We start from the raw sequence: 25359 nt of genomic DNA, 5'->3' as shown, positions 1-25359 counted from the left end.
TAGTTAATACCTCTGACATGGAGGGACGTTATGACTTGGGGCAAGTGAGTTCCCTTCCCAGTACTGTAGGAAACAGGTATAAGTCCATAATGAATGGCCCTTTGTTGGGGCCTATTTTTACCAATTCTGCAATAAATATGGTGTGGGAGCTGCTATACTGCAAAGCTGACATTTATGACTCTGCTGTTGGTGCCCTTGCGGTGGAATGTTGTGGCCCAGGTGACTAGTATAAGTAGGTAGGCTTGAGTTAACCAATACTCCCCCCCCAACACAGCTGGAGCTGTTGTGAGCAAAAAAGTTGTGGAGCAGACCTTGGGCAGTTTGATTGAATTTTGTCCATACGTGTATTGATCTGGGAACTAGATTTGGGCCCTTTAGTCAAGGAAGATAGAAAATCAGCTCTAAGGTTCTGGCAGTGAGCCCTTAAGACCACTTTGCTCATTGCAACCTCCTTACCAGTGGCTTTTATCTTGTTTTTTTTTTTTTCCTTCTTTGAACTGCTTTTTAACCACCTTGGGAAATGCTTTTTACCTTGGAATATTTGAACATCAAATTCTTCTATTCGAAGAATTGCTTATTTGAACTCTTAGACTCTCAGTGATCCATTGACCCAGACATGGAACTATGACTGGGACATTAAAAAAAAAAAACCCTGAAGCAACGGATCATACAGATAGTTTCCTTGGTGGAAATCAGTCAGCCAAGAATTCATTAAGCATCTGCCATGTGGTAGGCACTACTTTAAGTGCTGGGGATACAAAAATATCCTCAATGTATTTATATTCTAATGGGGGAGAAATTTACCACATACATATATAGTTCTATACAAAATATATAAAGTCAATTTAGAAGGAAGACAATAGCAGCTGGCAGGAATAGGAAAGGCAATTCGCAGAAGGTACTTTGCAGAAGAATCTTGAAAGAAACCAGGGATTTTAAGAGGTGGAGCTAAGAAAAGACAGATTCCTAGACATGGGGAATAGATAGCTAGTGTAAATGGATGGAGAAGGCTGATGGACTATTTTATGTGAGGAACAGCAATTAAGTCAGCATAGCTAAAGTGGTGTCAGGAGGAGGGGATAACAGGTAAGAAGACTCTAAAGACAGGACCTGCCGGATTGTGGAGATTTTCAAATGCCAAACAGAGGAGTTCATATTTGATCCCAGAGGTAATAGGTGGTATAACCAGGTCATGCAGGAGTGCTGGACCTGGAGTCACGAAGACCTGAGTTCAAATCCTGCTTTGTGAACCAAGCTTTGCCTCACTTTCCTCATCTACGAAAGGGGGATAATAAGGGTTGTTGTGAGGATAAAATGAGGTATTTGTAAAGCACCTTCCAAAAACTGCATTGCTACATAAATACTAGTGATAATAATGATGGTGAGTTACTGGAGCTTACTGAGACGATGGGTAACATGGTCACACTGGTGCTTTGGGTAAACCGCATCCCTCACTTTTCTGGATTTCAGATGCCTCATAAATTAAAGTCGTTGGATATGGATGATCTCTGAATCCATAGTTTAACTGATGGGAATTATGGTCTTGCAGAGGTGTGCTGGCAAATACTTAACAAGTTCTAAAAAAAAGTACAGGGCATATTTTAGGCTTAACCTGCATCACACTAACACATACATGACACTTTCTTAAGTCTAGACAATAAAGCAATAAAATCTAGGTCTGATTTGTTATCTATACCCAATTTCCCAGGTGTAAATGCTCATATTGAAAATTTAACAACTTGCTCAACCTGGTTTGAACCGACTCCAGCACACCACTCCCTCGACATTCCCCAGCCTCTGGAGAACCAGTAAGCTCAGACCTTAAAACCCCGCCCACCCTCGGCCAGACATCCCATCCATTTGCCAGGGAGCCAGACTGCGCATGTGCTAGCACGTGCCCAGATGTCGAGGGTTTTCAAAGACCAAGCCGCGCAGCCTCTCGAGGGTTCTCCCTGCCCCCATCGCTACGTGCTCTCGCGAGACCACCAGAGGCCGCCTTGTTTTCAGCCCGCGCCGCCATTCACGCACACAACGGTGGCTTTCTCCGATCTGGCTGAAGGCTGCGCTATGTTTCCTCTCTTGTTGCTGCTTTCTGGGCTATTGAAGGACCTCCGTAAGTTTAGCGACCCTGCAGTGGGGGGGGTATGTGTGGTAAATCGTGTCGTTTTAACCATGTAGGTTACGTGTTCCCACATGAGTCCGTCCCTTTCAGTCCAGATGTGGCTGGAAGGGAGACAAGAATAGATACATCTAGTCTCCTTCCCGAATTCTTCTCCAAGGGAGACTTTGCTTCCTGCCAGGCAGGGAAGCAGGAGGTGGGGACCAGAAGCTGGCTACTTTGCTCTTTTCAAAGAGGGGCTATTAGGAGAGTATTATATTTATTTGCTTCCTTAAAAATTATTAGTTTAAGGGAAATAAGTTTTAGGTTTAATCTACATTCTTGGTCACTGCCCCTTAACAGGGAAAGAGTGCCCCAAGCGATATATCCAGGGCTTGACTTCAACCCTTTCTACCAAATGCTGGTTCCATGATGAGCACACATAGCGCAACTAGCAGATAACTCTATATATCCAAACAGATAGCAAACAGAAACCGGAGAAAATATACACGTGAGACTATACACCAGACAATCCTTGGAATGATTGAGCTCTCCCTTTGGGAGCCAGGTAGCTCAACCAAGAGAAAATGTCCCAGACCTCAAACAAGAAGTTCTTCAAAATCTCTAGTAAACTGGGAATAGATGCATGATTGAAAGGATGGCTTTCCACATGTGGGCTTCTTCCCAGTCTTTCTGTCCAGTTTGAAGGGAGGTTGGATCTGTCTTATCCGTATTGAAGCTGGAAGCAAGAGGATCAGGATCTTTCTTCACCAGCTCTTACCATCTTAGCCACTCAAGCAGTCATGGAGCATGGAGTAATCAGTCTTCACCAATGAGTCTTTCAAATGGTCTTTGAGGTTTGGAATGTTTGGAAATGTTTTTAAGATTCAAACAAATAATAAAATAAAAATTTGAAAAGATAGTGCTTCAGTTAGATTCTGATAGAAATGAGAGATTCTGTGAGGCAGATGTGATAGGTGGGGTGAGGAGTACATTCTAGGTATGGGGATGAACCAGTGCAAAAGTGGAGTAATTTATAATGAGGTTAGAAAGATAGATTGGGGATAGAGGGAAGAGCTTTAAAAGACAAACAGGAGAGATTGTATTTTATCCTGAAGGAGGGCTTTTTAAACTTTTTTGTGCTATGGACCACTTTGGCAGTCTGATGAAAATTACTATTTTTAATGACAAAATATAAAATACAAAGGAAACAAATTATATTGAAATAGTTATCAAAGTATATTTTTAAAGTTCATAGACCTCTGTTAAGAATTCGGAACCCCTTTTCTAGGGGCAACAGGAAGCCACAGGAATTTATTGAGTAGAGTAGTGATATGGTCACATCAACGCTTAAGGAAAATCACTTCTCCAGACTAAGTATATTCCCAGTTCTTTTCACTGCCTAGTCATGCTTTAAAGTTTCATTATTAATATGATTTTTCTGTTGTCTCCACCATTGTAAGTCTGTTAAAGGCAAGTACCATTTCCTTTTAAAAAAAGATTCTTCCTAGATTCTAATAGCAGAATATTACAGTTGCACTTAATATATACTTGAAGAATTAAAATAGTCTGCCATCAAAGAGTTTATAGTCTAATGGGGAAGTCACATACACATAAGTCATTCTTACAGGGAAATGCACTAGTGTTGTGGCAAGCAGCGTGGGACTTTTTGCTGTTTTTTCTTTTGGAGTGTTTCTCAGGACTAAGGCAATCAAGTGCCTTTGATTGAGTCTTGCCTTTGTTTCGTTCAAAAGTCTTTGATTGAATCAAGAGTCTTTGATGACCTGCTTGAGTCACAAGAAAGCCCAAGTCGCATGAGTGTCAGTCACATGGTTGTGATGCCCTCTGACCCTGAAGAAGTGTATATATACTTTGAGGTTAGCATTTTGCTTGGGGGCTCAGTCATTGGAAGAGCGTTCTTGTGATTTGGCCAGACAAGACTTTGGGTAGCTGTTAAGGAGCCACCCTGCACCCCAAGCTTTGAAAACCCAGATGCTGGTGCTTCTCTCTCTGGTAACTATGTATGTATGTATTGCTATGGACAGACAGCTAGAAGCCCTGTCTGCTGATTTGTGTTATTTGCTCTGCTTATGTAATTTCTGCTTCTAATTTCTGTTTGTGTTTTCTCTGAAGTTCAGGGTGCTGACTTTTCCCCCTGAACTAAGTGAATGATAAATGTATGTGGAATTAAAGTGAGATTGTAAACCACTTAAAGTTGCTTTCCTTAGAAAAGCAGATCAAAGAACCTGTGCCAGCAGCCCTCATCTGTGGTGGTGTTTATTGGCCTTACACCTCCACAGCAACTGCAGGCAGCACTGTTGTTATAACTACCTGAGAAGGGGACCGAGAAAATCTCCCTGTGGATAGTTGGTGATAGTTAAAGCTGGGTCTTGGGAGAAACATGGATAAGAGACAAGAAATGAGGAGAAAGCATTCTAGACATTCAAGATAGCTAGTGAAGATGCATAAGCCAGCAATGTAATACCATATGTAAGGAACATTAAGTAGGCAAGTATGGCTAGATCAAAGAGTTCATGGAAAGCAGTAATGTGTAAGGAGATAGTAAAGACAAGAAAAATGGCTAGGTTGTGAAGAGCTTTAAATGTCAAATAGAGGAATTTATATTTGATCCTAATAGTGATGGGGAGTTACTAAAATATATCAACAGGGAGGATATTTTAGAAAAGATGGGAAGATGCTATTAAGACATCTAAATGACTACAAATTTCTTCAAAAAGATATTGCAAGATGAAGGAAATTCATTCAATACCTGATGAAACAGGATCCTGTGGATTCTGGAGAGCATGGAGATGCAACAGAATGTTCAAGAGAGAAATCAGAATATAAGGAGAAAAGAAGTTTAATAGGGAGCAAATACTATAATTAATGGTCTTCACATTAGAAATAATTCATAGAATAGAAAAATTTGAATCCATGCTGGCAATTCTATCCAAATAAGCAAAAGAGGAAGCAAGGAAAACTTCCCTGATATCCTAGAACCTGAAGGTAAAACAGAAATTCATAGAATCAACTGATTACCACCTGAGATTCCAAAATGAACACTCGGGAATATTATAACCAAATTCCGGAGCTCCTATGTCAAAGAGAAAATTCTTCAAACAGTAAGAAAGAAAACATTCAAATACCATGGAGCCATAGTCAGGAACACAAAATTTAGCATCTACCACATTAAAGGGGTGGAGAGACTTGGGATATTATATTTTGGAAGGCAAAAGAGCTGGGATAACAACTGAGAGTAACCTACCCAGCAAAACTGAGTATAATTCTATCAGGGTGAAAAATAGATATTTAATGAAATAAAGGACTTTCAAGCATTCTTGATGAAAAGAATGTGAATAGAAATGCTGAATAGAAAAGTGACTTTCAAATGCAAGACTCAGGAGAAACAAAAAGGTAGACATAAAAGAGAAGTCATAAAGAACTCAATAAGGCTAAACTATTTACCTTTCTGAATGGAAAGATGACACATTTATCTTCTAGGAATTTATTATTTTAGGGGCATTAGAAGGATTCTACATAGAAAGAAGGCACAGGAGTGAGTCAGTTACATTGGGATGATGTAAAAAAATGGATAGGCAAGAAAGAAGAATGCACTGGGTGAGGGAGGAAGGGAGGGGAAGAATAGGGAAAATTATCTCACATAAAGACACACAAGGAAGAGCTTTTACAGTAGAGGGGAAAATGGTGTGGGAGAAGCAGACAATGCTTGAACATGACACATTGAAATTGATTTAAAAAGGGTATACATATATATGTGTGTGTGTATGTATATATACATGTATTTACATACATATAGGTATATGTGTATATATATACACTCACAGAGTTGGTAATAGAAATTTATCTTACCCAACATGGAAGTAGGAGGGTAGGTAGACAAGGGAAAGGGACAGGTGATAAAAGGGAGGGCAGATAAAAGGCAATGGTCAGAAACAAAATAGGGTTTAGAGGAGGGACAGGATAAAAAGAGAAAGAAAGATAAACAGAAGAAAATAGGATAGAGGGAAATGCACAGTTAGTAATCATAACTGTGAATGTGAATAGGATAAACTCACCCATAAACTGGAAGCAGATAGCAGAATGAGTTACAAACCAAAATCCAATTATATGTTGTTTACAAGAAACACACTTGAAACAGAGATACCCACAGAGTAAAAATAAGGAGCTGAAGCAGAATCTGTTATGCTTCAGCTGAAGTAAAAGCGGCAGAGGTAGCAATCATTATCTAAGACAAAACAAAAACAAAAATGTGTTTAGTCTTCAGTTCCCTTTTGGGGGTTTTGTCAGAGATACTGCAATGATTTGCCATGTCTTTCTGCAGCTCATTTTACAGATGACGAAGCTGAGGCAAACAGATTTAAGTGACTTGCCCAGGGTCACACAGCTAGTAAGTGTCTGAGGTTGATTTGAACTCAAGGCCTAGCACTCTATCTACTGTGCCACTTAGCTATCCCAAAGCAAAAATAGACATAATTAAAAGGGGTAAGAAGGGAAACTGCATCTGGCTAAAAAGCACCATAGACAATGAACTAATATCAGTACAAAGCACATATACACCAAATGGCACAGCATCCAATTTATTTTTTAAAAAGTTAAATGAATTACAGGAAGAAATAGATAATAAAATTATACTAGTGAGGGCCTCAGCTTTACCCTCCGAGCTAGAAAAATCTAACCACAAATAAGAAAGAAACAAAAGAGATGACTAGAATCTTAGAAAAGTTAGATATGGTAGACCTCTGTAGAAAACTGAATGGGAATAGAAAGGAGTATACCTTTTTCTCAGCTGTACATAGCACCTTCACAAAAATTGAGCGTGTATTAGGACATAAAAATCTCATAACCAGATGCAGAAAAGTGAAAATATTAAAAGCACCCTTTTCAGACCATAATGCAATAATTACACTTAATAAATGGTCATGGAAGCATGGATTAAAAGCTAATTAGAATTCAAATAAATCTAAAGAATGAGTGAGTCAAAGAACAAATCAGAAACAATAATTTCATTAAAGAGAATGACAACGAGATAACGTTTCAAAATTTGTGGGATGCCAACAAAGCAGTAATTAGGGGAAGATTTATATCTCTAAATGTGTCCATCAACAAAAGAGAGAAACAGCACATCAGTGAATTGGGCATTGCAACTAAAAAAACTAGAAAAAGAACAAATTACAAATCCCCAATTAAATACCAAAAGGAAATCCTGAAAAATCAAAGGAGAGATTAAGTTGAAAGTAAGAAAACCATTGAACTAATAAAACTAGGAGCTAGTTTCATGAAAAAAAAAACCCAAACAATAAAATTGATAAACCATTGGTTGATATGATAAAAAAGACCAAATGCCTAGTATCACAAATAAAAAGGGTGAAAATTAATATGAAATTCAAGCAATGATTAAGAGTTATTTTACCAGTTACATGCCAGTAAAATTGACAATGTAAGTGAAACAGATGAATATTTACAAAAATGTAAACTACCCAGATTAGAATACTTAAATAACTCATGGACTCAAAAATTTTAAACAAAGTCCCGTCAAATAAATTACAGCAACTTATCCAAGAAATCATTCATTATGATCAAATGGGATTTATAGGAGGGATGGAAAGATGCTCCAACATTAGGAAAACAATCAACATATGTAATCATATTAGAAATGCAAACACCCCAACAACATGATCATCTCAGGGAACAAAAAAGCCTTTGACAAAATGTAACACTCTTTTATACTTAAGATCCTACAAAATATAGGCTTAGAGGATTTTTTTTTCATATCATGAACATCATTTGCAATCCAAAATAAATGTATGCAATGGAGATGCGCCAGAACCTTTTCCAATAAATACAGGAATGAAACAAGGATGCCCACACTCTCGACTATTATTTGATACAGTTCTGGAAATGCCTAGAAATAGGAATAAGATAGGAGAAAGAAATTAAAGGAACAAAAACAGGTGAAGCGATGATGGTTTACTTGGAAAATCCCGGAAAATCCCAGGAAATCAGCACAAAGACTAATTGAGGCAATTTATAGCTTCAGCAAAGTTGTAGGCTACAAAATGAATCCTCAAAAATCAACAACATTTCTATATAATAACAAAAGAAGCAACAATAGAAAAGGAAAATCCCATTAAAGTTTTTTTTTAGTTTTAAAAATTTTTACTTGAAATTATGTACAAGAACATAGTGTGCCAAATTTAGGGGCAACATCATGAAGATATGTAATGAACTCAAATTTTATAGCTATGATTTCTAACTAGAAATACCACTGATTTATTTCTTTTAAATAGTATTTTATTTTTTCCAGTTACATGTAAGGACAATTTTTAACATTCATTTTTAAAAATAAAATTTTGAGTTCCAGATTTTCTCTTTCACTCCACTACCTCCTCCTAAAGGTAGTAAGCAATTTGATATAGCTTATATATATGCAATCTGGTAAAACATTTCCATCTTACTCTTGTTGTGAAAGAAAAAACTGAACAAAAGGAAAAAAACTGCGAAAAAAGTGAAAATAGTATGCTTTGATCTGCATTCAGATTCTATCAATTCTTTTTCTGGATGTGGATAGTATTTTCTATTATGAGTCTTTTGGAATTGTCTTAGATCATTGTATTGCTGAGAAGAGCTAAGTCGGTCATAGTTGATCATCACATGATGTTGCTATTATCGTATACAGTGTTTTCCTGGTTTTTCTCATTTCACTTTGCATCAATTCACGTAGGTCTTTCCAGGCAGAAACACCACTTGTTAAATAGCATGAAAAGCCGTGATTATAGCTCAAAGCAAAAGCAGCTTTATTGCCAATGCATAAAATACCTAGAGATCAACCTCCAAAACATGGGAAAGACTTGTTCAGATTCAATTACAAAGCTTCCCTTAAAGAAATAAAGAAGAGCTGGGGGAATATTCAGTGCCCATGGTGAGGCCATGCCAATATAATAAAAATGATAATACTAACAAAATTAAATTATACTTTTAATGCTATACCAATCATTTTACCAAAGGAATACTTTACAGAACTTGAGAACATAATAATGCCATTTGGAAAAGAAAAAGATCTGAAATATCAAGTGAAATGATGAAAAGAAGTAAGGACAAAGAGGGAATAGCACTTTCAGACTTTAGATTAGAAAAAAGGCTGTCACCAAAACAATCTGGTACTGGTTAAATAATTAGAGATCTGGATCAATGGAACAGACTAAACAAGGGAGATTCAGAAACAATAGAACTCAATCCAGTGTTTGGTAAAGTGGAAAACATAAATTACTTAGGAAAAAACTCTATTTGATCAAAACTGCTGGGAAAACTGGAACACAGTCTGGCAGACATTAGGCTGAGACCACCATCTGATTCTTGATTTTAATCCTAGCTCCTTTGACCTCCAAAATATCATATTCCAAGCCCTTTGATCCCTTAATGTAGAAGCTGCTAGATCTTGTGTCATTCTGATTGCGTTTCCACAATATTCAAATTGTTCATTTCTGGCTGCTTGCATTATTTTCTCCTTGACCTGGAAACTCTGGAATTTGGTGACAATATTCCTAGGAGTTTTCTTTTTGGGATCTTTTTCAAGAGGTAATCAGTAGATTCTTTAAATTTCTATTTTACCCTCTGGTTCTAGAATATCAGGGCAGTTTTCCTGTTAATTTCTTGAAAGATGATGTCTAGGATCTTTTTTTGATCGTGGCTTTCAGGTAGTCCAATAATTTTTAAATTATCTCTCCTGAATCTATTCTCCAGGCCAGTGGTTTTTCCAATGAGATATTTCACATTGTCTTCCATTTTTTCATTCCTTTGGTTCTGTTTTATAATATCTTGATTTCTCATAAAGTCACTAGCTTCCATTTGCTCCAATCTAATTTTTAACATGGTATTTTCTTCAGTGGTCTTTTGGACCTCCTTTTCCATTTGGCTAATTCTGCCTTTCAAGGCATTCTTCTCCTCATTGGCTTTTTGGAGCTCTTTTGCCATTTGAGTTAGTCTGTTCTTTAAGGTGTTATTTTCTTCAGTATTTTTTGGGTCTCCTTTAGCAAGTCGTTGACTTGTTTTTCATGGTTTTCTTGCATCACTCTCATTTCTCATCCCAATTTTTCCTCTACTTCTCTTACTTGCTTTTCCAAATCATTTTTGAGCTCTTCCATGGCCTGAGACCAATTCGTATTTTTCTTGGAGGCTTTTGATATAGGCTCTTTGACTTTGTTGACTGCTTCTGACTGTATGTTTAGATCTTCTTTGGCACCAAAAAAGGCATCTAGAGTTTGAGTTTGAGTCTGAGTTTGTTTTTGCTGCCTGTTCATGTTCTCAGTCAACTACTTGACCCTTGAGCTTTTTGTCAGGATATGAGTGCTTGTAGAGTAGAGAGTACTTTGTCCCAAGCTTTAGGGTCCAAGCACTGCTGTTTTCAGAGCTACTTCTCCTCCACTGTCACCACAGTGCTCCTCCTCCCCCAAGTACTGTCAACCAGGACCGCAATCCAGATCCAAGTAGGGCACAGCAAGAGAACTTGCCTCTGTGCCCACAAAGCGCTCCTTGCACACCTGTTCTGATCCGCTGCTAGATTCCTTCCACCATGTGAGCCAGGGACTCGGGCAGCAACTGACTCTGTAGCTCTGGAAACAGCCTCAGGAGTTTCCTGCTGCTGCTGCCAGCACCACTGTGCCACCTCCGCCACCCTCAAGGCTGGTGATCAGACCTCTCTGAACTCGATTCCACAGTTTCCCTCCAACCTGCTCTTTGGTGTTTGTGGGTTGAGAAGTCTGGTAACTGCCACAGCTCACTGATTCATGACTCCAAGGCCTGTTCTGGCTGGCTGATTCTGGGTCTAGTCTGTTCTGGCGTGGCCCATGCTGGGCTGCGCTATGCTCCCAGCACCGTGCTATAGACCCTTCCAGGCGACCATCCAGGCTCTCCTGGGCTGGAGACCTGTTTCCCTCTGCTATTTCATGGGTTCCTCAGGTCTAGAATTTGTTCAGAGCCATTTTTTACAGGTGTTTGGAGGGATTTGGGGGAGAGCTGAAGCAAGTCCCTGCTTTCTAGCTGCCATCTTGGCTCCACCCTATTATCCTTTGAGACCACCATCTTACACCACACTCCACAATACATTCTGAATGGTTATTTAAGCTTAATATCAAATATCTTACCATTAAAAAGATTAGAAGAAAAACAGATCCTATACTTATCATAGGAATGGATAGGTGATTGTTGGACGGGAATAAAAAAGATTATACATATTGATATTGCATATGACAGTTCTATTCATGACACTTCTACAAAAATTGACCACATAATAGGGTATAAAAGCAAACAAATGCAGAAAAGCAGATATAATTAAACACACCTTTTACTGGTATTGCAATAGAACTTATATTAAATAATGGACAATTGAAGAAAATAATTTGGGTGGGTCAAATGACAAATAATAGAAATAGATAATTTCATTAAGATAATTACACCCATCAGACAACATTTGAGGATGCCGCCAAAGCAGGCAGGCCTTAGAGGAAAATCTCTAAACACTTTCATCAACAATGATCAAGACATTCAAATAAAAAAAAATAAAACAATTTAAAAAATAGAAATTCTGGAAATTGATGAGGAGATCAATACACTGAAAGCAAAACCATATTGAATTAAAAGTAGAAGTTTATTTAGAGAATTCATCAATCATTAGCTAATTTTATTTTTAAAATAAAGAGAAAAAACATCAGGATTAAAAATGAAAAGAGAACTTAACGAATGAAAAATAAATACAGGATATTAGAGATTCTTTTGCCCAGTATTTTCACATTAGTCATGTTGTAAAGAAGAATTATAAGCAATGAAATGAACCATGAGAAAGAAGAAACAAAACAAAACAAAAAGGAGAGCAAATAGTATTCCTCAATCTGCATTCAGACTCTGTAGTTCTTTCTCTGTATGTGCATAGCATTTTCCATTGTGAGTCCTTTGGAGCTGTCTTAGAACCTTGTGTTGCTGAGAAGAGCCAAGTCTATCAAAGTTAGTCATCACACAATGTGGCTGTAACTGTATACGTTGTTCTCCTGGTTCTGCTCCCCTCACTCAGCATCAGTTCATATAAATCTTCCCAGGTTTTTCTGATGTCCATCTGCTCATCATTTCTTATAGCACAATAGTATTCCATTACATTCATATACCACAGCTTGTTCAGCCATTCCCTAATTGATGGGCATCCCCTCAATTTCCAATTCTTTGCTACCACATAAAGAGCTGCTATAAATATTTTTGTACATGTGGGACCTTTTCTCATTCATATGATCTCTTTGGGACATAGCCCTGGAAGTGGTATTGCTGGGTCAAAGGGTATGCACATTTTTATAGCCCTTTGGGTATAGTGGGGAACCATATTTTCAAAAATGTTTATGTCATCTCTTTTTGTAGCTGCAAAGATGTGAAAAGGGTTTGCCTGTCAACTGGGGATTGAATCACTGAACAAATGACATGTGAACGTCATGGAATACTATTGTACTATATGAAATGACAAAAGGGAGGGAATTTGTTTTACTTAACTATGCATGTTTATTATGAGTTTTGTTTTATTTTGTTTTTTCCAGTGGAATGGGAGGAAGGCAGGAGAGAACTAAAACATTTTTGTTAATCAAAAACTCAAAAAAGATATAGTGACATTCTTTTGATGATATTGAAAACTTGGGCATCTTTGTAGGCTTTAGAGATAGAGTTACTAGATACTGAAGATTGAAAAGAGAGAAATGATGATATAGTAAATCTGTTGGAGAATATTTAGGAGGGATAAGAGCCAAAGTACATGTATAAGGGTTGGTCTTGCCAAGGAGACTGCCAACCTGACCAATCAGTGACCAGAATAAGATGGTGATAGTGGGGTATGAAGTCAAAGGAATATGAGATGAAGAGAATGGGAGAAGAGGGAGCTTGTGGTATGTTATATGATCTTGATGTTTTTGGTCAAGTATGAGTCAAGATCCTCAACTTAGAGTTATATAGAGTGAAGGACAGAGGGGTCGAGAATACTGTGGGTGACTTGAAAAGAGAAAAGAATGTTTGGACAGCTGCTATCATTAGTGGTATAATGAATTAATTAGGGAGGAGTAAAAGGATTGCCTAGTTGCAAAAACGATGTAGTTGAGATTTGATAAAGATTTGTTGTAGATCCAGCCTGTACAGTTTCATAGCTTCCTCTAGCTCTGTTCTTTCGTATGTGAGTAGTAACAACAGCATATGGTATATATCCAGTGTTAGAGTTTGTCAGTGGAAAGCTAGGTGGAGCTGAAGTTAGGAGGACTCATCTTCATGAGTTCAAATCTAGCCCCAGACACTTATTAGCTATGTGACCCTGGGCAAGTCACTCAGCCCTATTTGCCTTACTTCCTCATTTGTAAAATGAGCTGGAGAAAGAAATGGCAAACCTCTCCAATATCTTTGCTAAGAAAACTCTGAATGTTGTCATGAAGAATCAGATCCATTAGGAAATGACTGAACGACAACAGAGTTTGTCAAGGCACGAACTTTGGTAGGACAAGATAATGGGATTTAAAAGTAGAGAATAGCTTCAAGTTGAAAAAATGATTAGAAATAGCACCAAGATTGGAAAGAGAGAAGAGTAGCCAGAGTAGGTGTGATAATCTGAGAAAGTACTGAAAGATAGAGGGATTGGAATTCTCAATAAGAGCCAAGAATTGGTTCTGGAGTTATATGTCATTGAGAAAGATTGAATAATAATATATTGATTAATAAACAAATCTTAGCTCTGGAAGCTGTTGTGCTCAGGCCCTGCCTAAATGGTCATCATGAGTCTCCATCTCGAAGGGGTAGATCTCAAGGCCCAGAGCAGTGGTGCCATTGGCAGCACTTCTGCCAGTGTTCACATCTGTGGCAATGCTAAGCCCTAGTATAATGGGGCAACATGGAATCTTGAACAGGGGGAGCAGAGTCAGGACCAACAGAAGGCAGAAAAGGTTAATCATAGCATAAGGGGGCAGAACCTTCTGCTTACTAGGAACTGATGGGAGCTTTCTACATTACTGCCAGTATAGTAATTGGGTAGCTATGTGGACAAGAGTGCTGGGCAGAGAGTCAGGAAGATCTGAGTTCATATCTAGATACTTAAAAACTGTGTGACTGGTCTTGGGCAAATCATTTAACCTGTTTGCCTCTGTCTCCTTGTTTGTTAAATGGGGATAAATAGCATCTACCTCCCAGAGTTGTTGGGAGGATCCCATGAGATAATATTTGTAAAGTGCTTAGCACAGTGCCTGGCACATAGTAGGTACTGTATAAATGTTGTTTGGGCATTTTAATCTGACTTTGTGATGCCATTTGAGGTTTTCTTGGAAAAGATACTGGATTTGCCATTTCCTTCTTTAGCTCATTTTACAGTGGTTATTAGCTATTATTAGTACTCAGTTATCACTGGACAAATTCTCCCCAGAAAGGACCTAGAATACCAAAGAATCATGATAGAAAGCGACTTACTTTCTTATGATGAGAGAGAATAAGCTGGGGCAGCCCTTGGTAGGGGCTTGTAAAGGAGTAAGGATTTGGTTGCCGTTTCCCTCCCCTCCTCGAGGGGTAGTGAGTTTGTCAAGCTTCTTGCATCTCTGAGTGAAGGTTGTCTAGTAAAAGACCTACAGTTAAATTAAGTTGTAGGAGATCCTTTTGAACAGAATTTTTGAACTATTTTTTGTCATTTACTTCTTGAACAGTTTGGTGAAACCTGTGGATCTCCTTTTAGAATAATGTATTTAAATAACTGAAAGAAATGCTAATTTTTAGTTATGTATTAGTGAAAGTAAAGATGTATTTTTCCCAGGTTCATGGAACCACTGAAATCTAAGTTAAGAACCAAGGTTAAGAATCCTTGCTCTAAAAGAACTTTAGGACCTTGCCACCAAGGAGTTTGGTGTGGTACGAGCGCTATCCTAAAGCCCAGTCCTATGCAAGTTAGACTAATTTTTCCTTAAAAGGAACTGAAGAGCTTATTTATTCTGAATGCAAAACAGCCAAGAGATGAGGGGCTAGAGCTCTTTCCTTAAATTTCTGACTCCAGACCAGAATCACCAAGAGAAGTACACGAGAGCTGGCTTTAGATGAATCAAGGCTATATCTGCAGTAAATTTCATTTGCCTGCCTTAAATGTCCTTTCTCTGCTATGGCTAAGTAAACCTCATTTTGTTAATTCTTGAATGACCTATGAGTGTCTCATTTTGTTCTAATCTTAGACCTGAGTCACCTGACTGGCCTGGTCAGTTCTGGCCCATTATAGATATATAAGAGCAGTGCAAAACATTCTCCCTATAATCCTAGGTATGGCCTCCGCTCAGTGTATATAGCATCAGTTGGAAGAGTGACACATAAATAGATTACAGTGGTAGTATGACATACAAATAGGCAACACATATGACCAGAATATCTAATACCTCCTCAATGGAAGGATCCTACCATCTGGTAGAGATACAAGGAAAATGGCAAAGAGGGATTCCCTCTCAAGAGCTGTGTTCTTCCTCTAAAGCTAGCCACTATCTCTCCTGCCAGTTTACTGTCTTCAGACTTGTCTTCTGACTTGACTGACTTTTTAGAGTGTGTTGCTTTCTTAAAGGCACCAGGGTCATAGCTGGTCCTTCAGACAATCAAAAGCTCTGCCTTCCTCCAGTGCAAGAAATTGAGGAAGTTATAAAATGCAATTGCTTTTCATTTCCTTTAAGGCCATGATACTTTGTTCTGTGTATTATCTGCTCCTTACATTCATAATCTATCAAATGAACTGGAGGGGCACTCAGTTGATAAGTTCCCCTTTGATCAATGCTGCCCCTTCTCCCACTTCATTTACAATTACAAAATTACACTTTAGGAAAATCCCATGATGATCCCGAGAAGTTCATCGTGAGAATTTACATTAGGTTTGTCCCTCAAATTATACTAAAATAGTTTTCTTAAGTCCTAGGTACTATTGCTGTAGTTCTGTTTGTTCCATATATTTTTTGAAGTTGGGGGAGTATTTTGAAACACCAGCCATAATTGCTAACAGTGGCTTTGGGTTACTTATCCCTGGGTGGTAAAAATGAAAGGAGCTTTAGTTGCTTGCTACCAGGCGGGTTGGGGAGGGAGAAGAATTGGTTAGCATGCCTCTGTCTCCACCTATTGGTCTTTCTTTTTCCTTTGTTTCTGTGGACTTTTCTGTTTCTCTAAATTTCCTAAGGGGCTGTTTTATTTGGTTACAGAGTATCCATAACCCTATTTAGGGAGATACTAGAGCACAGAAATGCATTCCTGGTGTAGCTTCCTCTGTAACAAAAGTGCTTTCATTCAAAAATGGTAGCCCCCTATTACCACCCCTCCCCCCAAAAAAAGCAGCCAGCATTTCTTTAGAACTTCACAGTATAGAAAGCCCAGGGGAAAGTGTTAAAGCAGCATGTAAAGAGACAGAAGCAGTTTGTTGTTGCCATTTGGGAATGTTTAATAAATTTTGTAAACTAAGCAGACTATTCTCTTAAGGCTTCTGATAGTTGTAGAAAATGACAAAAGAATTAGAGGAAACCTCAAGCTTTACAGCCTCACTTTAAAAATGTGTATGCCATTCTCTCTATCATAAAAATTGGTGTGTATTTTGCTTCTAGCCATAGAGGAAATATTTAAGACAATAGAATGCATTCCTTAATGAGAAATAAATCACTTGAAATAAAGGGTACAGAAGGGGAAAAGGAGCTTTTTATTTTATAAATACATAATTTAAAAAAAACAGGTCTTAAAAAGGCAGAAAAGCCTGGGATAATAGTATTTTAGAGTTGGAAAGAAATGAGAGATCATCTGGTCCAAACTCACCATTTTAGAGATGAAGAAACTGGAGGCACAGAGTGTTGAAATGACTTGCCTAAGATTGCCCAGGTATACAAGGACTGATGAAAAAGTGAGAGTGAGTTCAAAGGGACTTTTTATGATGGGGTGTTTTGAAATTGAGCTGAACAGGATGATGAGATGCAATGAGAGCAAGAGTCTTCTTTACCCAAGAGGATCTGGGTTCAAGTTCTACCTTTCACACATAGGGGATGATGTTAGGCAAGTCTGTCAATCTCTAAGACTGAACTGGAGTACAGTTGCACCTAGGTTTAGCGGAGGAAGTTATGCAAAATTCCCTCTACCAATGTAAACAATGGCATAGGTCAAGACCATCTCCTGCTCTTCTCCTCAACAAAACAAAACTAGATTGAGTTAAACATTTCTGTAATTAGGTTTTAGAAAAAAAGTTAAAGGAAAATGCAGAATCATTATTTGTTGAACAAATTGTCATACAAGTAGAGATAGAAACTAAATCTGTGATTTCATTGGTATAGGAACCTTCTAAGTGAGTTAATTCCATCTCCCAAAGCTGGTCAATACCTTTTCTGCACCTTCTGGTTTGATAGAGTTGCCTAAAGTACTGAGACTCTAATGGCTCTTAAGTGACTTGCCCAGGGTCACACAACCACTGAGACAAAGGTGGAACTTGAACCAAATCTTCCATGATTTGAGGCCATCTTTCTTTGTGCTACCCCATGATGCTTGTGTATTGTACAAAAAATTAACAGGTTTTTTTTTAAACCTCTTTTAGGTTCTCATCAAACGTTTCTATCAATCACAGTTCCACTAAAGATCTCATCACCATCAAGTGAATTTTTGGAACCAAAAGATGTAATTAAGCAATGGAATTATTATAATTTATAGAGTACATATTTTATGATGAGTTGCTTATATCTTATGTTTTACGTCAGAGAAACTTGGTAATTGTGGAGTAAGTAAAGTTGTCAACTTATTGAAACTTTGAAAAGAAATTACGTTATAAAATATACTCTTTTAGTATAATTCAATACTTGAAACATTGGTATGCTGCATACTTCCTTTTGTCTAGAATCTAAAAAATGAGAAAGTTCAATAACCAGAAATTTTTTTCCTTATCAGTAGGAGAATAGGAAAATCGCATTGTGACTAGTTAGTTCACTTAACAAGTAGTTACAAGAAAACTGAAATTCAAATGAAATCATTATATTTTTGTTGTTACTTTATGTTTGAGTTTGCCATCCTAGAGTCTTATTTCTCTTGGGTACTTTACCTGTAATTAGGAGTAAGCTGCTATTAGGATAATAGTAGGTGGTCCAAATGAAGCAAAGAAGACTTTTTTTTTACTTATTTTTTTGAACGCTCTTTAATATTATTAAACATAGTAACTCCAAACTATATTGTTGAAAAATATACCAGAAAGGCTAAATGAACAGCAATTATATTAAGAAAAAAACCTAAAAATGTATCTCTGAATAGGGTTGGATTTGACAGGCAAGCCTTATAGAGCTATTTTTAAAATCAGTTAATCAGAGAGGATTCTAGGAAGATGGCAGAGTAGGTCAGAAAACTTTCAGCTCTTCAAATTTCCTCCACAAAAACAGGCAGAACATGGCCTCAGAGAGAACATAAAGCCACAGAAATAAACAAGACTCTGGGACAAAGCTGTGTCCTCCTAAGACAATTTGAGAAGATCCCAGGAAAGACTTGGCCTCCAGGGGCAGAGGTTGGGCCTAAGTGAAGTGCAAATACCTCCAGCCTGACCTTACTGAATCAACAAACAATCAGCCTGGGGACAGTTGGGATTGGGAGGCAGCCTCAGCCTCTGAAATTTTCACCTCACAGACACTGTGTGTGGGGGGTCTGATATTGAGGAGGAGAAGATTTTAGGAACTTCCACTGTGGGGCTACACCAAACACAGTTGTGCTGACCTGACCTATCCCAGGAAGAGCTAGCATAGGCCTGGTGAGTGCATACCAAAGGGGTGAGAACCCTGCTGGCTGTGGGCACTTGCTCAAGAATTAAGCCTCTGGTTTCCATTCCAGTGCAGAGAGGAGAGCTGTAGCCTGTAGCCATCAAAGGGACCACAGGGAACAGGAATGTTTGGTTTGTGTGACAGTGTGGCTGGGTGCCCTAGCTGTGGAGGAAAGTGTCTAAGGCAGGGCCTCAGGACAGAGCTCAGAAAATAATAAATGTTAAGAAGAACCTGAGGCTTAGGGCATTATTCCCCATACCTCAGGACTAGAATTTGATTATATTAATAGCTGCTAAAAACAAAATAAAACAAAATAACAATAAAAATGAGTAAGCAAAGGAGAAAGAATCCAATGTGAATGGGATGAATCTATCCATAAAGCAGAAATAGCAGATTAAAAATTTGAATTCAACAATATGTTACTTTTAGGAAACACAACAAAAAATGAGAGCTACATAGAAAGATAAAGTAAAGGGCTGGAGTAGAGTTTATTATGTAAAAAAAGTGGGGCTAGTAATCATGATCTCAGACAAAGTTAAAGCTAAAATAGATTTAATTAAAAGGAAAAAATAGAGAAGCTACACTATTGTCACCAATATTATTCAGCATTGTTTTAGACCATTTAAAATAACTAGACAGTATAGAATACTTGAGAGTATACTTACCACGACATAGCAACTATGTGAACATGAACATAACACACTTTTTATATCAATAAAGACAGATAAATAATTGGGGTAATATTAATTGTTCATGGGTAGGTAAAGCCAATATAATTTTAAAAAGACAATTTTACCTAGCTAATTAATTAATTCGATACCGTCCCAAATAAATTTTTGAAAAATTGTCTTACTAAGTTAGAAAAAGCAATAACAAAGTTCATTTGGAAGAAGAAAAGGTCAGGAATTTCAAAGAAACCAGGGAAAAAGGATGTAAAGGAAGGAGATTCAGCACTATCAGACCTTGACCTAATAAGGTGAGAGTATTATTGAAGTATAAAATGGATGATTTTGATTATTTTAAATTAAAAGTTTCTTATATAAATAAAACCAACATAGCCAAGAATAGAAGGAATGCAGAAAATTGGGAAGAAACTTTCAGAGTCTCTCAGATAGGATGTGACCTTGTTGGAATACTGCTACTGTGTAGGAAATGATGAGATGGTTGATTTAGAAAAACACAGAAAGACCTGCACTTAGGAAGGATCTACCTTCAGAGAAACAGATGATGTAGAAATATGCATAGTATGGTTTTACATATACGTATGAGGTATCTATGTGTATGTTTATAGATATCTATGTATATTGTATATATCCACATTTAATTGTAGACTTCTTTAGGGCAGGGGGTGGGGAGAGAGGGAAAAACTAAAATAAAAAGTACACAGCAGAGAACAAAAGAAAACCTAGAAGGAAACTAAGAAAAAACAGATATCTTTGAAAACAACTCATAGTATTTATTATATATGTTTTCTCAAAATGGAAATTTATTGTTTCATATTGAATCCTCTCATGTTCTGCTGTGTCCATGGAAATATTCTTTTTTTTCCTTTTCTCATTTTGTATTTAAGTTTAAAATGAATAAAAATTTACAAAAATATAATAAATATTAAAATTAACTATAAATATAAAAATAGAAAAATCAGGTAATCAGTAAACTCTTAAGTACTTACTATGTGCCAGACGTGCTTAGATACAAAGATACAAAGACAAAGCAAAACTAGTTGTTGCCATTGAAAACATTAAGGTTGATTTTGTATCATTTTCTTATTGATCCTATTTACAAGTAATTGATTTTGTCCTATAAGTGATTTTGTCCTGTAGCTGCTTTTGTCTTCTATTTCACTGACCTTGGAGATTGCATGTGAACACAAGGGAGTCAGGCCCAATAGCTACCAAGCTATTCTTCAATGAGGGAGACAACATATAAAACCAGAACATGCAAGATAAATATGAGGTAGAGGGAAGGTAACTTTCAAGGAAATGACATGAGTCCCCAGAGGAAGCAGGAAAGAATTCCTAGAGGAGGTGGTGCTTGAGCTGAGTTTTAAAGGAAGTCAAGGATTCTAAGTGTTGGAGGTTAGGAGGAAGAACACGTAGAGGCATGGGGAACAGACAGTGACAAGACAGAGAGATGAGACATGGAGGGTCACGTGAGGACCTGCAGTTAGATCAGTATGCTTGGCCCATCAGCAACTTGTGGAGGATGGGTTGGAGAATAAAGGAGCTGTGGCAGCAAGGCCAATTAGAAGCTTATTGCAGCTGTCTAGGGTACAGATGATGAGAGCCTCAAATAAGGTACTTACCTCTGTGAGCCTAGGGAAGGGGTTATATTCGATAGATGTTATAATGAAAGAAGTTACAAGATTTGACAGTGAATTGTATATGTCAGGTGAGAAAGAGAATAGTCAGGTATCACACTGAGGCTGTGAACCTGAAAGACTGGAAGGACAATGGTACCCTCAACAGTAATACGGAATTTTAGAAGAGCAGAATGTTTTGAGGAAAAGATGCTGACTGTTTTGGGCATGTTTAGTATGGGATGCCTATGAGACATCCAGATATTTGAGATGTCCAAGAAGCAGTTGTTGATTTAAGACTGGAGCTGAGGAGAGTCTAGGATTGGAGATATAGAAATTTAGGAATTCTCTTAATACAAATGATAATTGAACCCATTGAAGCTGATAAAGTTACTGAGGGAGTATAGAGAGAAAAGAGAAGAGGGCCCAGGACAGAGCCTTGGGGAACATCCATTGTTAGTGGCCGTGACATGCATGAAGAATCAGACAGAGGAGACTGCAAAGGAACAGTCACACAAGCAGAAGGTGAATCAAGAGATAACAGTTACAAAAATCCAGAAAGGGGAGAGTGTGTAGGATGAGAAGATGGGAAGATGGTCAAAAGTGTCAAAGCATGTATGTGTGTGTATACATGTATACCATTCTAGAGCTATGTCATCTATATATATATATATATATGTCCATGTTGCACTTTTGGCTATCTCCTTGTCCTACATAAAGCATCCTATGTATATGTGTGTGTGTATACACAGATGTGTGTGTACATATTATGTATATGCTTAGTGCACACACATATATATATGTATACACATATCCACCTGTGTGTGTCTGTGTGTGTAGTAGATGGTATTTAAGCCAAATTTCTTAACATCTGCTTTCCAGTTTTCCCAGGAATTCTTGTCAATAGGGTGTTCTTGCCAAGATAATATATGTTCTGGGGCTTCTACACTGTGTCATTGTACTTGGTAATTTATGTAGCATAGAACTTTGGGGACGTTTGCCTCCAACAAAATTAGAGACTGATCATCATCTTCACGATTCCAGTTTTTAAATCTTGAACCAAGTGCCAAAAACAAACAAAAAACCTCAAAGCAAAGCCATGTCAATCTCTTCTCTTTTTGGGGGGGGCGGCAATTATGTCATACCCCTTGAAAAAAAAACAACAAAAAATACACAAACAGTCCATTTAGAAGTATTCACAGTGGACAACAGAGGGCCCAGATTCATCGTACTGCTGCTTACTGATCCACTGGAAGGTAGAACGTGTTGGAAGGTGGAGAGAATGGCCAGGGTGGAGTCTCCAATCCAGACAGAATATTTGTGCTCAGCTGGAGCAATGATCTTGATTTTCATTGTTCTGGGGGATAGGGCTATAAATGCTTTTTCCGTATCCTGTCAGCAATGCTGACAGGTACATGGTGGTACCACCAGATAATACAGTTGGCATACAATACAATATGGCATACAGATCCTAATGGAAGTCAACTTCATGGTTGAGTAGAAGATAATTTTGTGGAGTCTACCTAAGAAAGATGGTTGAAAGAGAGCTTCTGGGCAGTGGAATCTCTCATTGCCAGTGGTGATAGCCTGACGACCAGGGAGCTCCCAAGTCTTTTCCAGGGAAGAGCTAGATGGCATTCTGTAGCATTCTCCTGCTCGAAGTCTAAAACTACATAAAACAGCCTCTCCTTGATGTTATGCACAATTTCTCTCCCAGCTGTATTAGTGAAACTGTACCCTTTCTCAGTCAGAATCTTCATTAGATGGTCTGTCAGATCATGGCCAGGCAGATCCAGATGGACGATGTCATGGGGAAGGGCATAACCTTCATAGATAGACACAGAGTGGCTTGCACCATCATTGGAGTCCATCACAATACCAGTGGTACGACCAGAGGTATGCAGGGACAGCAGAGCCTGGATGGCAGTGTACATGGCTGGAGTGTTGAAGTTCTCAAACATAATCTGTGTCATCTTTTCTCTGTTGGCTTTGGGATTCTGTGAGCAGCACAGGGTGCTCTTCAGGGGCTGCACAGAGCTCATTATAGAAAGTATGATGCCAGACCTTCTCCAGGTCATCTCAGTTAGTGACAGTATCATGTTCAGTGGGGTACTTCAGGGTCAGAATACCTGTCTTGCTCTGGGCCTCTATCCCCATGTATTCGGCCCACACGCACCATCATACCCTGATGTCTGGGGCTCCCAGCAATGGAAGGGAAGACAGCCCGAGGGATATTATTTCCTGCAAAGCCAGCTTTGCACATTCTGGAGCCATTGTCAACAATGAAGGCAACAATATCACCATCCATGTTGAACTTTGAAGGGACGAGTTTAAACCCTTAAGAGAGAAAGGAGGTGGTGCCATGTGTGGAGGCAGGGGGAGGCAAGTGCACGTTATGTAGAAGAGCCCCTACAGCTCTCTTAATTTTTGAGCAAGCATAATATACTTGGCTGATGCAGTTCCCCTGTGGGCTTCAAAGGGTATTTGCAGCTATGATTATTTTGAGTTTGCTAACTATGTGATGAAGAAAGTTTTTTTTTAACTGGATGCTGACCTAGAAATGGGTATGCATACAAGAAATTCCTGCAAGGGCAGTTCAGACCTTTTTCTCCACTTTGGTGGTAAGCAAGGATATGCTGCTACTGATCTTCTATAGGTTGAAGAGAGGCCTTGGACCTTCTCTCACCCACCATGAAGCCAAGAGAGCATGGTTTTATTGTTGCTGAGACAAATAGTATTGGCAACCATGGCTCTCTGTTTCCAGCTGCTGATCTCTCCCCTTGTCCTGACATGTAGCCCATGAATGCTTTCTTTGCCTGTTTGCATTTGTTCTTTCTTGCTTTTAGGTGAAGGAATATTGGAGATGACTACAGTCTTATGATCTTTGAAAAGTTGGAATAATGGGCATCAGATGTCCAGGAGCTGGATGGAGTTTATGCTGAGAGAGGCCAAATATGGATGAAGTGGTAGCAGTGGCCTTGAAGAGCTACTAACTTACTCTGGATCAGCAGTAGCTTGACTCACCTAGCAGCCACATTGTGTTAGCAAGTAAATTTAATTGAGTCAAATGATAATGATGCTAATCACTGGAGGGGATCATTGATATAATAGGTGCTAATCACTAGAAATGATCCTTTATATAAGGGAGTTAATAACTGTAACTTGTGACTAATACTGAGAAAATGCCCTGGAATGCCACTTACACTAAAGAAACAATCTTCTGACCCCTCAGGGGGTTTCCCTACCGTCTTGAGGGGTGATGTAGCTTGTTCAGAGATTCTATTCCTCATTGTGAGTAGGAGTCTCAGAGCTTTGTAAGCCCTTAGACCACATGTTTTATGTATATTAGTTATCCTTGAAACATTTTACAGAATTATATTGTAAATCTACTTGGACCAGGAGTTTTCTTTTCCTGTGGTAGTTTCTTTACATCTAATTTGATTTCAATTCAATATAATTGAAATTATATTTAATAACTCTAATTCTGCTGATTGGAATATTTTTGTAGATAATCTTTTAAAATTCCCAGTTCTAGTGACATAACTGATAATTTTTTGTTGTAAATTTACTTTGTTCATTTAAAAAATTTCCTAATTTGATTTTCTATTCTTTTCATTTGGATTGGCTAAAAGTTTTATCAGCTTTTTTAGTCTTTAAGAAAGCTTTTATTTTTGTTTGTTAATTCTGTTGTCCTTTTCTGTTTTATTGCTCTCCTTTGATTTCCAAATTTCCTTTTTTTTCTTATTTGGGGTTTGTTTACTTGTTGATTTTCTAAATTTTAAATCATGCATTTTGCTCATTAATTTTGTGCTTTTTCTATTTTGTTAATGTATATCCTTAGGGATTATTTTTTGCCCAAGAGAAATTTTGGTATTTTGTTTCATCATTCTCATTGTCTTTCATGTAATTATTAATATTTCTGTGGTTTGATCTTTAATTCACTCATTAATCAGGATAAATCTCCATTTTGGACTGTTTTTTCCTTGTGTACCCTGTACTTGTTATTAATATGCTATTTATTATTATGCCCACTAATTGAGGAGTGGATGAATGAAGCATGGTATATAAATGTGATGGAATACTATTGGTTATGAGAAATGAATGATGATTTTGAAGAGACATGGAAAGGCTTGTATGGATTGGTACAGTGTGAAGTGAGT

General features: G+C 38.0%; 1 protein-coding gene across 1 annotated transcript in view; it reads left to right on the top strand.

Annotated features, from left to right (window-relative positions):
* The first annotated feature begins 1902 nt into the window (after positions 1-1902).
* LOC118842518 (disintegrin and metalloproteinase domain-containing protein 2-like) overlaps positions 1903-25359 on the top strand; it is a 132713-nt gene continuing 109256 nt past the window's right edge. The window contains exons 1-2 of the mRNA XM_036749996.1: positions 1903-2113; positions 17700-17779. Coding sequence (XP_036605891.1) covers positions 1903-2113; positions 17700-17779 — 291 coding nt within the window. The remainder of the gene's footprint in view (positions 2114-17699; positions 17780-25359) is intronic.

This window comes from Trichosurus vulpecula, chromosome 3, assembly GCF_011100635.1.
Source record: "Trichosurus vulpecula isolate mTriVul1 chromosome 3, mTriVul1.pri, whole genome shotgun sequence".
In the NCBI taxonomy this organism is placed as follows: Eukaryota; Metazoa; Chordata; class Mammalia; order Diprotodontia; family Phalangeridae; genus Trichosurus; species Trichosurus vulpecula.
The sequence above is the reverse complement of the archived record's forward strand: the minus strand, read 5'-3'. Positions and strand labels throughout refer to the sequence as shown.